The 14,533-nt window shown below is 40.1% G+C and overlaps 2 protein-coding genes across 2 annotated transcripts; both read left to right on the forward strand.

The window, feature by feature from the left end:
• Window positions 1-90: 90 nt before the first annotated feature.
• On the forward strand, window positions 91-4,896 carry LOC110976611 (DNA-directed RNA polymerase III subunit RPC9-like). The gene is made up of 6 exons (XM_087141290.1): window positions 91-225; window positions 494-530; window positions 1,608-1,700; window positions 2,501-2,595; window positions 3,093-3,150; window positions 3,374-4,896. The coding sequence occupies exons 1-6, from the start codon at window positions 218-220 to the stop codon at window positions 3,512-3,514; spliced, it is 432 nt and encodes a 143-aa protein (XP_086997416.1). The 5' UTR covers window positions 91-217; the 3' UTR covers window positions 3,515-4,896.
• Window positions 4,897-5,096: 200 nt separating this feature from the next.
• LOC147798255 (coiled-coil-helix-coiled-coil-helix domain-containing protein 2-like) lies at window positions 5,097-12,829 on the forward strand. The gene is made up of 4 exons (XM_087141289.1): window positions 5,097-5,271; window positions 7,916-8,084; window positions 8,551-8,800; window positions 10,584-12,829. The coding sequence occupies exons 1-4, from the start codon at window positions 5,225-5,227 to the stop codon at window positions 10,592-10,594; spliced, it is 477 nt and encodes a 158-aa protein (XP_086997415.1). The 5' UTR covers window positions 5,097-5,224; the 3' UTR covers window positions 10,595-12,829.
• The last annotated feature ends 1,704 nt before the right edge of the window (window positions 12,830-14,533 follow it).

Consider the following 14,533-nt stretch of genomic DNA (forward strand, 5'->3'; position numbering starts at 1 on the left):
GCTTTCAACATTTTATTTGCTGCAGATCCGGGAAAGGACATGTAAAAACAATGTCCCTGTCGACGTTGTGATAGACGGCACCCCTTCTAGGAGTAATGGAATATGCAGCTGCGATCTAATTCTGGGTTCAGCGTTGCGACGGACTGACAGAGATGATTTCCCCTTACCATTTTTCATTGTCATCAAGTCATTCTGCTGATTTAAAAAGCTGTGTACGATGGAGGTGTAAGTAATACGTGATACTGGCTGGATAAGAAGCTATTATATGCTAATATCTTTGTCAAGAAACGAAATGTAACCAAAGAGCATGGAGGAATAGAAATGCTTTTCCTCCATGCAAAAGGCTCGAGTAGCACATCGCACTGTCATTGCATGTCCATCGTGTGACATTGGGGGCGCTTTTTAAATTTAAGGGGCAGCAACAAATTGCAAATATTATGTAATAAAACAAACATTTTATGACTTACTCAAATTATTTTCTCTATCTTTACAGTGTAGATGGAAACGCCGCAATGTTGAGCAACTATGAGGTAAAGTTTTATTCCAGAGTTCAGATATCTAGGCCTAGGCCTAGTATCATGTTTGGTGCAAACGGTCGAGTCGATCTTTGCACGATATGATCTCATCGCACTATTTGCTGATAATTCTGCCACCAGTCAATTGCCATTTCTTTCTTATTCATGGCAGTGGAGGACAGAGATTTTTTATACAGGATCAACCAGAGATGCCATTTTTCCAGATTTATCCACATTTCCGTGTTTTTTAAACAGACCTCCAAAATTCCGTTTTCCTTTTGTCCTCTTTCTGGCTCGAAAGAAAAGGCCGGAAAAGAAAATGGGAACAGGTTTATAATCATCTTGAACATGCAGGATATTGGGTACAATCAGTAAATCTGCACGACTGTTGTACATGGTTGGTCAATCCAGATTCTAAATCCACATCTTTACTTTTCTTCTTTGAAGCAGTCTTCCGCAACTGTGAATTAAAAGGAACAGTGATCGACTGATGCCATTTATTGACAAAATTATAAAAAAAATAGACCGATCACACAAAGATCAAGCAATTGAGGCATCCAACAAGGACATTAAGTTTGTACAAGTCCAAATTTGTGCTGAACATCCTTCCCGAGTGTGCCGGTGTAACTTGCGAGGGGCCATGTTAATTTTACCTAAATTTGAACATTAAATCCCATATGAAGTAATAGTGGTTAATCTGTACTGTCCTAAAACCTGCAAAATCCTGGAAAACCATACATAAGGTGTATTAAGCTTAATTTTTCTACCTTCTAAAACATATCCTTCCTAAATCCTTCAAAATCCACCACTGTGTGGGAAACCATTTTATAGGCCTATTCCCTATTGCATTTCTATTTCCAAAGGTTGTTATCCTTAAATTAAGTAACATGAAGATTATGGGCAACCGTTCTTTATTTGCAAAATTGTGGTACACTTTTTCGTCTGATGTTTAAACTCCCACTTGCTTTTCACCGGAATCTTTGCTTTCAAGTTTATTGAAAACATGAAGCACAAAATGAAATGCCGTGTAGGAGCATTAAATGGGATCTCTTTCCAGACTGTAACTGGTAGATTGTTCTATTCATCCCCCAGGTGTATTCTCTTCTGACAGAGGTTCAGTCACAAAGTAGCCAGCAAAAGAAGCCGAGTAAAACACAACAAAATCTGGCTACTATCTCATATGAGGTCAGCAGTGAATGTATCCAAGTTTGTGAAATCATAAAATATGTCAGGGAAGGCGTGGAAGATTTTTGGTTTTCTTGGGGGGCGGGAGGGTGTCCCAACTAGAATGTTTAGCTTTCGTTTCTCTAAGGAAGTGCTCCAAAGAGGGAAAAGGGATCTAAGTTGAGAGGTTCCATAAATCCCAACCCTTGCAGAAACAAATGTCAACGCTGCTGAAATGACAACCCTGCTGACAGCAGCATTGGTAATATTTATTTGGGCATTCACAACTTGAACTGCACATTAAAAAGCATCACAATTAAAGGCTGCCAAAATTTTTAAAAACTTCAACCAAAGTACAACCAACTCCTACAGAATATATTTTGCATTGTGCAATACAGTGAGATGATCTAGACCTTACGTGTATGGCGTCACATTAGAGGATATTTCTTTCTTCCTCTGGGATAGGCTTGAGTAAACCTTTTGTGTATTCATTGTAATTAAATTGAAATAACAAAAAATAGCCTCTGACGGACTATAACGTCTATGCAGTGTATTCACAGGGAAGCGATTTGCATTATTGGGTTCCCAAAATAAAAAAGTTAACCTCGCTTTCAATTCATCATGGCTGACTCTTAAATAAAGCCAGTTATCCACAACTGAGTGCACTTTTGTTGACTGCTAAATCCAACAAGATATACACAAATATAAGTTTTATCCACCGTTTATTGTACCCTCAGGGTTATTGGCGTTCCCAGGAACACTTTAAAATTGCATGGTAGCAACTTTTTTGACCAACCATGTTCGTCTGTTTTGTTTTTTAGACTTCCAAGTATCTAGAGAACACGCCCTGTAAAGATCAAAATCCTGAATGCATCAAGGAGTTCATGAAGGCTGTGGAACCATTCAACATTACCAAGTAAGAAATTGCACTAGGCAGCTGAAAACGGCCCTAGAGAAATGAAAATGGCCGTAGATTTTATTCCCTAAAAAGGCTGTAACGGTGCTTACCCCCTATCAGAAGCCTTTTTATCTCCTTTAGAACATAGTGGTTACGTGGCTGGAAGTGGACTGTAGTTCAGTGCACATTCCTCCACCCGCTTGCATTGAGCATACAAAATTGACGATATATGTGGACTTGTTCAACTATTTCCGTTACCCATTTACAAATGATAACATTTGCCATGCACACGATACGCAGAGTGGTGTTTCTTTAACAGGTGGACTGTTTTGAGGAAGTACTGCTGAAGTTGTTTCCCTTGGCTGTTGGTAGGTTTAGACGTACATTTAGAACTTTTCTCCTTCAGACTGTAAAGGCTTGCGGCAATGAAAAGCAAACCAAAATGTTTCCAGTGCTGGTGAGGGGTCTTGAAATTGTGGTGACATTTTGATCAATTAAATTTTTGTCTGCTTTAGGGCTGAGAGATTACAGCTTCTAAACAACAGACCCTGCAGCGCTGTAGAGATTCAGTTGGTAAGTAAACAGTGTGTGAAACCTTGCTGCTGGATTGAAAAAAGTGGCTCATACCCATGGTCAGTTTGTAGATTAATGAGCTTTATATGGTCCTTAGCAAAACTTCAATCTCAGTTGTCTGTTGAAAAAGATAAGAAAAATACAGGACACTGAAGTGATGTTTGGTGGGGATGAGGTTGCTCTGGAAAGGTTGAAGTAACCTCTCAAAATACTTTCTGTGTAGATGATCGAAGAGAGCGAAGAGAGGCTGACCGAGGAACAGATTGAGCTGCTACTTGACATTATTGCCAGGACTCTGCCAGGGGGTGACACAGTAGAAGAAGAGCAGGGAATGGAAACAGAGGAGATACCTGCTGGCGAGTGACAGGACATCATTGACAGGATTCTGTCAGGGGGGGTGACACAGTAGAAAAAGCACAGGGACTAGAAACAGCGGCCCCCAGCCATGTAGGCATGAAAGGCTGTTAGAGTTTCCTCGTACCCACCAGTCAGGACCCCCCCTGGTGCAGGCTTCAATGCTGTGATCTCTTAATCAGCTTATTCGCAAATGCCCCTTCACTGCAGCCAATTAGAGGGCCATTTGTGGGCGGCAAATTCAGCCACCTCATGCGTACACAAGATCTCCACATTTTCAGTAAAAACTGGCCTTCCTCATTTTGTGCTGTAAGTGTGCAAACTTGCATGTGCACATGGGCTATCGGGATGTCAAAATGCACCAGCCTTTGTTTGTGCACGCATTGGAGCCACAAATCCTGTTGTGTAATTCAGAGAGCAGAAATAGAAGTCATTACTGCTGTGGTTCAACTGTCATGGACAGGTGGTATCACGCACATTATATGTCTGTCTGACTAGTCGGATTCGCCACAATATGATTGTGTCTTCTCGGATGAGTCTAAACGAGTGCCCACATTTTGTAGATGTCAGCAGAGCTCAAACACAGTGTTGATGCTCCATGGGGTTGTGACGCTTGCTGACTACATCCTCACCTAATTTTTGCTTGCGAACCAGCTAGCTTTTGTAGTACCCTTCCAAGGTGCAACAAGTTGAACCAAGCAAGGCAAGCAATCATTTATAGGCTTTGCATATGAACATCAGAGGGCGCTCTTTGGCCTTTCTGAGAATCAAGTGTGAGCTATTAACAAAGGCAATGTGGGAACCTTTTATGTATTTAGTAGAGCAATTTGGGTCCTCACCAAGAGCCTTTATTAATTTTGATAGCCCATTTGTTGCAGTGCGGTGTTGCACTGTGGGGGTAATGTTGGGGTATATATGGTATACACTCTAAATAATGACTCGGTTAACTGGTCAATATTCACAAGATGTTGATAGTCGGGCCGGGGTTTAGACGGTTTCCTCTTTGCTCATTGGAGCACTGCATAATGATTTGATGACCTGCAACAAAAAAAAAGCGTTTTACTGTTAATGGTATTCTTTAAAAGGTACCATCGGCGTGGGCCATTTTTCTTGTCTGAAAAATAAGTTTATATTGGAAACATATATTACTTCACAAAATAGGTCGGGAAAAGTCAGATTTATAATGTAATAAAGATGTAAAGTGTAAATATTCGAATGAAGAATCTGTCTTCCATCATTGCATTGTCAGTATTAATGCAAAAGTAGCTCTGTCAGTTGGCTTAACCAATTTTTATAGACCTTTGTCAACCTGCTCCCGAGGCTCATGGTTTGCTCCATGTGTTTTATTCTTCCATGGTTGTGCAAAATACTCAATAAAAGTTTGGCAGAAAAGTACTGTCGCCATTTTGTGTTGTTCTGTATGACCTCTTCCTCCAATAAAGAGAGAAAATAAAGTTGAACAGTTTATTTTTTAACGATAAGTGGAAGTACATGTAATACCACAGCGGGGGGAGTTCCTAATGCTTCAAATTACACTCTGGAAGTAGAACGGCAACTTAAAGTTGCTTATAAGTAGGTCAGGTCAAGGGTCAGGAATCAATTTGCTGGCGATTGTTCGAGAACGAAGCGCGTACTGTACCGGTACCACCGTGAGCGAGATTTGGAAGGAAAACCTCAACTTTAACTGCAAGACTTCCAGTTTATTCTGAATTTGTCAGTAATGCCTCGCGGTGGGAGAAGTCGTGGGCGATCATTTTCGCCAATCAGGTAAATGAAATGAGGAACTGAAAGGCATGATCGTAATGATGCATCTAATGATCTACATTTTGTAACCTACGCAGTGATGCCTGATGGTGATGTAACATGGAATAATCATTGCGTTAAGTACTTGAAGAAGTTACTAGGCCTACTTAGGCCTAAACTCGTACTTAAACTGCATTGGCCATGTTTACTGCATGTACCTGTAGGTCGTATTTAAACCATCATTGCACTGAACATGAATAGTATTAGTAGCCTGAGCTTTTTAACTTGGAAATTCTCATTTTGTCAAATCGGACTCAGGCTTACATTTTTTTTACTTCATGTGGCATACACAACATGCAGGCCTTTTGAGTATAAACAGAAAAAATGCAGAACTTATTTACAGCAAAGCTGAGGAAAAACAACTTGAATTCCTGAATTAGAAACACGTCCAATTTTGGTCAGAAAATAATTTGAAATTTCTTGTAATTCTCTTTTGACTGTAAAAAACCAGCATAATTTTAATAGTGACACCTAGCCTACTTCGAGAACTCGAAGTCACTAACTCCGTGATACTCCGTGTGACTTCGAGGAAACAAGGTTTACATGGCGTCGTAATGCTATGGGGTTTTAGAATCAAATTTTTGTGGTGAAATGGTTTCCAGCCCTGAGAAAGCTAGTATTAAAGCAAATTTTCCCCGTCAGCATATCTGATTGATCTATACCTGCTCAAAAGGGGATAACAATAGTTCAGAGCATGAAATGGAGTACTTCTGGAAAAAATGAGATTTTTGCTCACCAATTTCTCGCTTCCACCCGTTGACTGTTGTTCCGTTCATGCTGTTCGTGTTTACGTATGCGTTAAGCCCACCAATGACCATGTTTGCTCCGCATCTTGGCCCGACCATTTTCGGTGAAATCTTGTGTTGTTTTCATCGTGGGACCGTCCTGGCTGCTGTTGTGACCTGGAAACACACATTGGGCAAGAAGCGCGACATGTGCTGCACCGTGTGTGATGTTATCCTCCGCCACCGAAATGGTCGATCCAAGATGCGGAGCAAGCGCGGTCATTGATGGGCTTAACGCATGAACACAATCGGTAAAAAGACGAGATTTGCTACATGAAGATACATGTAGAGTTTAAGCGGCTGATTTTAATTATCGCTAGAAATAAACCTTAGGTCACAAAACACTGTATGTGCTGTAGTATTGCAGTGTGGATTATTTGTGTGCCAAACTACACCACGAGAATAACTAAAAAGTGGGAAAATAATCACAATGTTGCCACAGCAGAGCAAGTTAAGTCTGTTGTAATCACGTACACATTTCATGTGCTTCGTGACTTCATGACTCGGGGACTTCTGTTTGATAACTCAAAATCCAGACAACTCAGTTTTTCTAAATTATTCTCAGACATTGGCGAGTGTTTACATATAAATGGCAATCCAGGAAAACATAATTATGCCATGTGTGGCCCAGGTGCAGCTCACCATGGTGAGCACATGCTCTGCATGTCTGCACTCGGTGTGATTGCAACTAGTGGTGTCCCATGCCAGAGGACGGCCAATCATGGCGGCCTTGCCTTGCCGTTTCACATGCGTGGATTTTCAACGAATCTGACTTTGCAAGGTAAAGAGCGCTGTAACCGGAATCATTTCACATGCTTTATATGGTTCTAGGGGCCGAAAATCGTGAGTGTCATATCCCGAAAAGCTTTACAAACAGTGTGCGCTATAACTACAGAAAAATGCACACAGTGAATGGGCGTGCAATTGGGAGAATGAAAATGGAACGTTATATCGGTAAGAGCGTTATATCAAGGAGCGCTGTGACGGGAATCTACTGTATGAAATATATACATGTACATGTACCTATCCTGTACACCACCAGACAGAAAGAAATACATTGAATTCCAGAGACAAACTACTTTAAATTAATTCCAGATTTACATGTACACCGTGAATTACAAACTCTGACCAGTATTTTTATTGTTGTATGTTGAGAGAAAGACACTGTCTCAAATTTGCCACAAATCTTCAGAATAGTGAGCGTTGTAATTTTTTTATTTCCCCCCCCCCATCCAGGTTAGCTAATCATGGGAGGAATCTCTGAAACTCACACAATATTTCCAAGTTTCCAGTTAAAACTTGTCGCTTTCAAAACAGCCCAATCCCTTATTACATAGAACTTAGTAACTCAAGCTATTTTTACTTGATGCCGGCTTTAAAATCTACATGTTCCCATTGATAGTTCTTGAAGTTTATGCGTTGTGTTTTTGAAATTTTGTTAATCCAATTTCTATAATCTTGTTCTTTTTGTTTATTTGTGAATTTATATTATCGATGTATTTTTATGGTATAGCTGTAGGTCTATTATGGTTTTACTTTTTCATATTGTAATCTTTATATCTTGTATTCTTATATACTGTTAGTATTTTTACTATATTGTAATTCATATACAATTTGGCCGAATGGCCACGACACATGAATCAAATAAACCAATAATAATTATAATATGTTGAAGGGTAGAACTGTTAGATTTAAAGGCAAAACCATTATTGAATAGCATTGCAAAACATTGAATGGCAAACTCGTGAACCTTTCAATTTTCGTTCTTGTGGTGCACTCCGGGTACTTTCATCATCACAATTTCTGATGTCCTCTTTCTACAGGCAGGCCCCTGCCCCTCCACGGACTGTGGCTAGTCCCCCTGCGCCCATCGCCCAGAAAGCCCCGGTACCCGTCCAGCAACAGTCGAGTGCAGTAGCGCCCCCTAGAGGCCCAGGGTTGTTTGGCCAGATGGCTGCTACAGCAGGTGGTGTTGCCATTGGTTCAGCTGTGGTAAGGATTGCTTAGTAGACCATTCGTCCATAATTTGTAATGAAATAGAACGATGATATTCTGTGAAAGGTTATATGGTTTATGCAACCCATGAGAATTGATAGAGCAGCGTAAGACATTTTCCCCATGAAATATAAAGATATTCCCATTTTGTTGTATTATGTTACTAGGTTGTGTGTTTCTAGCCACTTATAATTAAATCTTAGGCTTGCGCCATTTTCAGATTGATATTAGGGATTTTCAATTCATCTTACATCAGTTACATAAAGTTGGATAAGGTACTGTTTTAAATTTTTTTTTTATGTAATTGTTAAAGCAGAATTTTTGGAGGATCAAGAAAATTTTTGAGAATAACTACAGTGTTTTACTTGATCGCCCATTTTGAAAGCATTTGAGACTTTCTGAAATCTGCTCTGCAGTTTTCCCGAGAATTTTACTGGTGTTATTTCCCCTTGTGAATTGTCAGGGTCATGCAGTTGGAGCGGCAATTACGGGAGGTCAAGGGCAACAGCCACAGCAGCCCGATGTCACCTATCAGGAGCAGCCCCAGATGCAGCAGCAACCCTACATGCAGCAGCAGCAGCAGCCGGACTCGCTGCAGGGCGGCGCCTGCGGCTACGAGCTGAGGCAGTTCCTGAACTGTGCCCAGAGCCAGCACGACATCACGCTGTGCGAAGGATTCAACGAGGCACTCAAGCAGTGCAAGATGGCGCACGGTGAGTGAAGGCCGAAATGTCCAATCAGACTTGTATTTCATGCATATAGTGATCAGAAGAGATGATTTCACTGCAGTGGCGCCGTACTTACGCCTGCCTACCACGCACGATGTCCTACGTCAAATGTCGCAGCAGTGGAATTGTTTTATTGTGTCTCAGTTAACCTCATTCTTGTGCCCCGCCCCGACAAAGTCGAAGGGGCATACTGTTTCCTCCTTGTCCTTCCGTGGATGCGTGTGTGTAGGGGTGTGGGTGTCCACGAATCTTGTCAGCACGATAACTTGGGAATTACATGTCCTGTGGACGTCAAATTTGGTATGTAGGTTGTAATCAGTGGGCCTAAGGAGCCTATTGAATTTGGATGCAAAATGTTAAGTTTCAAGGTCAAATTACTCAAATGAACAATGGCATGTTTAGGGGATTTCATGCAGTCTTGGCGGGGCATATGTGTTTGTCAACACACCTGTCTTGTTAACGTTTGTTTCACTATTTAAAGTGTATTTGCTGCTAATAAGTATTTCCATATTCACGAGCAAATTAATGATGTCATCCCATGCAGAAAATCTTAATCTTGCAGTGGTTTATACACAAAAAATGCAGCATTTTTTTAGATATTGCCAGCCTAAATTTCGTTTCTGTGCTGAAACATTTTTTTGTTAGTACATAGCAATACATAAGCAGGCAGCCCTTCTGAGAAAAGTTCACACTTTGGATAGAAAACCTTATTCACTAAACCATGTGCTCCACAGCAACAGCGCCCCCAATTGTCTGGGAGAGCATAATGATTTTTTTTTTAAAGTGCACTCTCTGTGCATTTAATGTAATAGGGATGCTGATAGTTTTCCTACTTGGAAGAAGATCACAGAGTTGCAGAAAAATTTCTGTGGAAGAAAATCCCACGACAGCAATCCTTTAAGGCGTGCATATATTTTGACATTCACTGCACCCAGCTGGTCAGACTCATTTACCATACACTGACGACCTGAATGCTGGCATATCACCACAGTATCATGCCATACTAGTCTACCTGTTATTCTAACTTTTATTTAGGTTTGTGTCAAATAATACTTGAGGCAGTTGAGCCATTCAATCCTATTGGTGGAGAGCCAGTCGTGGCCGGTCTTAAAAGTTGATAAAACACTGACTGCGTTCCACTCCACGCAGTACATGTCATACACACACCAATCTTTGTGCATGGAGATAGCTTACAGTTACTCGTTAGACAAGCATACCATGGATGAACATAACATAGCAAGAGCGTCGTTGGAAAAAGTGAAGTAAAATGTTCAACAAAATTGTTTGAAATTTATTCTTTGTAAACCCGGTTTGACTTTGTGACTCAAAAGGTATTTCTGAATTTGTGCTTGGCCAGTCTGAAACATTCAACTAGGGCCCCGTCAACATTCCTTCCCCTGATCAGGTCTCAAATAGACTTTTCAGACTTGCAAGCACATACTTATCCCTTATTCGTATATACGTATAACAAATGAGCCATTCCAAAATTGTTTTTAATTGATAAAGTTCACTCACTAAACCAGTTGTGGGTTTGAGGGATCAGTAATTTGCAAGTCGGAATTTTTTGTTTACCAATGACATTACTTAAAGCAAGTTACAGAGCATTACACAGTTTGTTAAATCAATGACTACCAGAAAATCTCTCTTCTTGATTTAAAATTTTTTAAATCAAGTCTAGAAAATTACACTGTACCATGAAGGCTTGTCATTGTATTTTCTCAGGATTTGTATAATTTGAGACTCATTTAAACCTTTTTTCTGGATGTAGGAATTCACTGACGATACCTCCCACCAGGCCAACTGTAGATGCACTCAACCTCTGAATAAATTCTTGGAAATCCTCCATCTTCTACTCTGCAGCTAAGTCAACTTAATTTCTACAAAAATCTACCTTTCAGTTTGAAGAGTGCACATTTCAGACACATTGTTAACTTTTTATGAAAAAGAGAGCACGGAAGATGCAGAAAACAGAATGATTGATGCGTTATAGGTCTGCATGGTAAGCAACAAAGAATTTCTGTGGAATTAGTGATTTGGTTTGTTGGTAGAGTACATTTCCCACTTCCTGTGAAGTTTTGCTTTCTTGTGACAGGAATGTTTGCAAACTTTGAGGAGTGCTGGCCTGTTACTCCTCCTTTAAACCCATGTAATGTCACAGTAGACAGAAAACGTTGCCGGCTTTAACGTGTAGACCTCAATTTGCAGTGATCAAGAGTTTTTATTATTTATCTGGGAGTGTGTGTGTGTCATGTTTCAGTGGATATTTGAAATTTATTTTTGAGTGATTTAAGTTACTGGATCAAGATACAGTGAGCTACTAAGTGTTTGCCTCAGACAGGTCAGTTCACAGAAGACGACCTGCATTACCATGTAGCTTTTCAGCCCTTATCAGTGCTTATACGCCGCATTGAGTGACCACGATGCAGTACATACAGAAATAATAACTGAAATTACAGACATCCAACTGCCAAGTCCTTATGCAAAATAAACACTGTTTCATTTGAAGATATCAACCGTTTTCTGATACTGCACTACCAAACTTGGCCTCCTCACGGTAACCTTTGACAGGCACGCTGTATTGCGAACCGTCCTTATTATTTTTCTCATTTTTTTTCCAGGAAGCACACTGCTTAAGCACCCAGTGTCTGTCAATATTTTAGGCCTGTTTTGTAGTATGTTGATGTATTTTAGGCTTGTACATCTCAGCTCCTTCACTTAAAAATGGGACTGGATGCCCAAATTTTGTAGAGGTTCCAAGGAAATGCCGTTGACATGCACAGTGTCGAACTCATTCAAATTCCTCCAGAGAAAAATTTGAGGAACTGGGATTTTGTTCCCAACTGGCAACAGTAACTAGTACAGCCAACATGTATTTAGCATGCACAAGTTTCAGGTATTGAACTTTGGATCCTTTCTTTTATCAATGTAGTTTACATTGCTAGCAGTAACTTCCAGTTTCCAGATGGTACTTCATCTCTGTTTTCAAGTTGATTTAGCCAAGCCCCTGTGGACTAATTTAAATAATGATGTGTTATTTCAGTCCTTACAGTATGCTTCCCTATGTTAAAGTTATCCTTTGAAGGATGTAATAACTGTGAATTTGAGTGAAATAAAACAACACAAAAGTGAAACCAAAAGGATAATGCTATTCAGCAAGTTGTCTCATCCAAATATTGGAAATCTCCCAGCAAACAAATCAGTGACATAACTATTATCCGTAAGTGGCTGCTTGAATGTCCCTCAGATGTTTTCAGTGGTAATTTAATAGGGATAATGATCGTTTACGGCAGATAGAACAGATACCAAACAGCACAAAGCCACAGAGAGAGAGAAAGTAAGATAATGACATCCTTTTGGTCTAAACATTCCTCTTTTCTCCAAACTCTTTCCCTTTTGTGTAAACAAAAATTTCATAAGGAAATCCTATGAGCATTTGTGATAACCTGCAATTATCCTGGTTTGTGGTTATTTCAGCCACCTGCTACAACTCAGAACGTGCTTCACATATCTGATTGGTTGTGGAGGGGGGTCCGTATGCTAAAGATAGCAGGATTCGCTAAACAGATTACATCCCGAGCTAGCTTTCCTTGGAATTTCATATTATCCAGTGTAGATAAAATCCACTTCAAAATCTTACCTCGTACCTGCTCATTACAGCTCCTGCCTAACTTTATGTTCATATCTTCATCAGATTTTGTTCTTTTAGCCATATCAATGTGTGTGTAAGGCTGTGTACAAAACAGACATTGGTGTCTCTGACTACAGCTGTTCTGGGTGACTTCCTAATGGTAAAAACCCACGCCTACATGTACATCACTACATAGCAACAAGATAACCACTTCACTCTTGGTCTGACATTATTTCCAGAGTGGTTTTAATCAAATTGTTAGCCTGCTGTTAAAGTGGTAGGGTTTTCCAGAATACATGTATTAAATTTTGGGAAAATACAACACTCACTGATCATCGTGTTTGCTGTTTTGAAATAAAAGGGACAATATTTTAAAGGAAAAAAAACATGAGGTGTTTTGTGAACAGTGTGAAGAATCTTTGTTTCTGGTTGTTTCAGCGGAGTAAAATAGCACTTCATTTCATTTATCTGGGAAGAGTTGAAATTTGCATGTTTGCCTAATGAGTTCAGTGTACTCATAGAACATAAATTCACCTCCTGAAGGTAATCTTGCTCTGGTTTGTACTTTGGATCAACAGTCTTGGGTATAACTGCGAAATGAGCAAAGCTTGGTGGGGGGGAAGACAGCGCTTGACAGTGGCAGACTGACAAGCCACCAATGTTGGACGGGATCAATTTCAAAATATTTCCAAGCCAGTTGCTACTTTTCATCCTTTCCTTTCTTTGTTTTCGTTTTTCCTTTTTCTCTCCCCCTTCAATTTTTCCACCAACCCCCCCTTGTCCACTTCATGGCAACGCCCATGTGTATCAGTGTTAATCCTTGTGAAACCAACAAATCAATTTGTAATTTTACTTGCCGATATAACTGTGGCCCACCACACTGAAAAGAACATAAGGACCCCAAACTAATGTTGAGTTGTTGACTTGATAATTTGGGATCCTGTAGAGTTACAACACGGAATACCTCTCTGTTATACCCCGCTGACAGAGCAACAAGATCTACCAGGAAGTATAAACTTGAGCTCTTTTGTCAAACACTACATGTACTTCTGTGGTGCAGGTTCTGGGGGCAGTCCCTAATTTATTGTCATCTGATATGATGCTGTTTGCCCCGGGCCTTGTTTCATTCACAGCAAATTTGCATAACTAAAAATGCCAAGTAGGTTATTCCTGGAGGATTTATGACAACGGCTATGTTCCATGAGTGTGTGTCGTGTCTGAAAAAAAGTGGACATGACCCCGCTAAAACATACAGTATATTGTGATGTCACAGCTTGGCTCAGACAGCAAGTCCCGAGCGACGTGCATTGGCGATCATATTAAGTGATGTCGCAATCCAAAATGGAACCAGCAAGTTAGCATGCAAATTGAACAAGGGAAAAAATACAGGTATTTCACAAGTTCATTTCCAACTAACCATCAGACACCACTAATCTGCCATACCAAAAAAAAAAAGAAAAATGTTGAGAAGAGTTTGATTCTAATTTAGGAAGCATCCTCAAGCCTCCTGTCCGGCTGTCACTCATTGTGTTTAATTTTGAGTGGGAAAATTGTTTTGGCAGTCTTTTTTGTGACCACACCTCAGTGTGATCTTGACATTTTCTGTGGCTCAGCAACATTGTACTGTATGTGCTTTATCGGTTTATATAACTGGCCCAACAAAATCTAACATCTGCTGGTTTTGTTGATAGTGCTTGGACTGGGAATGAGTGATATCGTACCAGCTGCATTTGTTAACGTCCAGGAAGGCTCTGAACAAAAAGTGTGGGAGTAACTGGGTTAATGTTTCATATATTAAAACACATCCTTTTGAAAACAGGATGGGGTTAACAAACCGTGACAGTGCGACTTCACAAGTCTTGATACATTGAATTTTGAGCAAGGGTTGAAATTAACTTTAAAAAGGCATTGACTTTTGAAAACGTTATTGACATTTTGAAGACACCTTTCCTCCAAACTTAAAAATTTATTATTCTTTTTAACTAAAAATATTTGTTTAAATATGCACACTGTTTCTAGAGAAGTGTTCTCATATTCTTTGAGGACAGTATGTAAGGGATGAATTTTTGTCGGCGTGTGAACATGTAAGA

Source organism: Acanthaster planci, linkage group LG09 (genome assembly GCF_054643075.1).
Source record: "Acanthaster planci isolate LZ-2023a linkage group LG09, COTS_SCS, whole genome shotgun sequence".
NCBI lineage: Eukaryota > Metazoa > Echinodermata > Asteroidea > Valvatida > Acanthasteridae > Acanthaster > Acanthaster planci.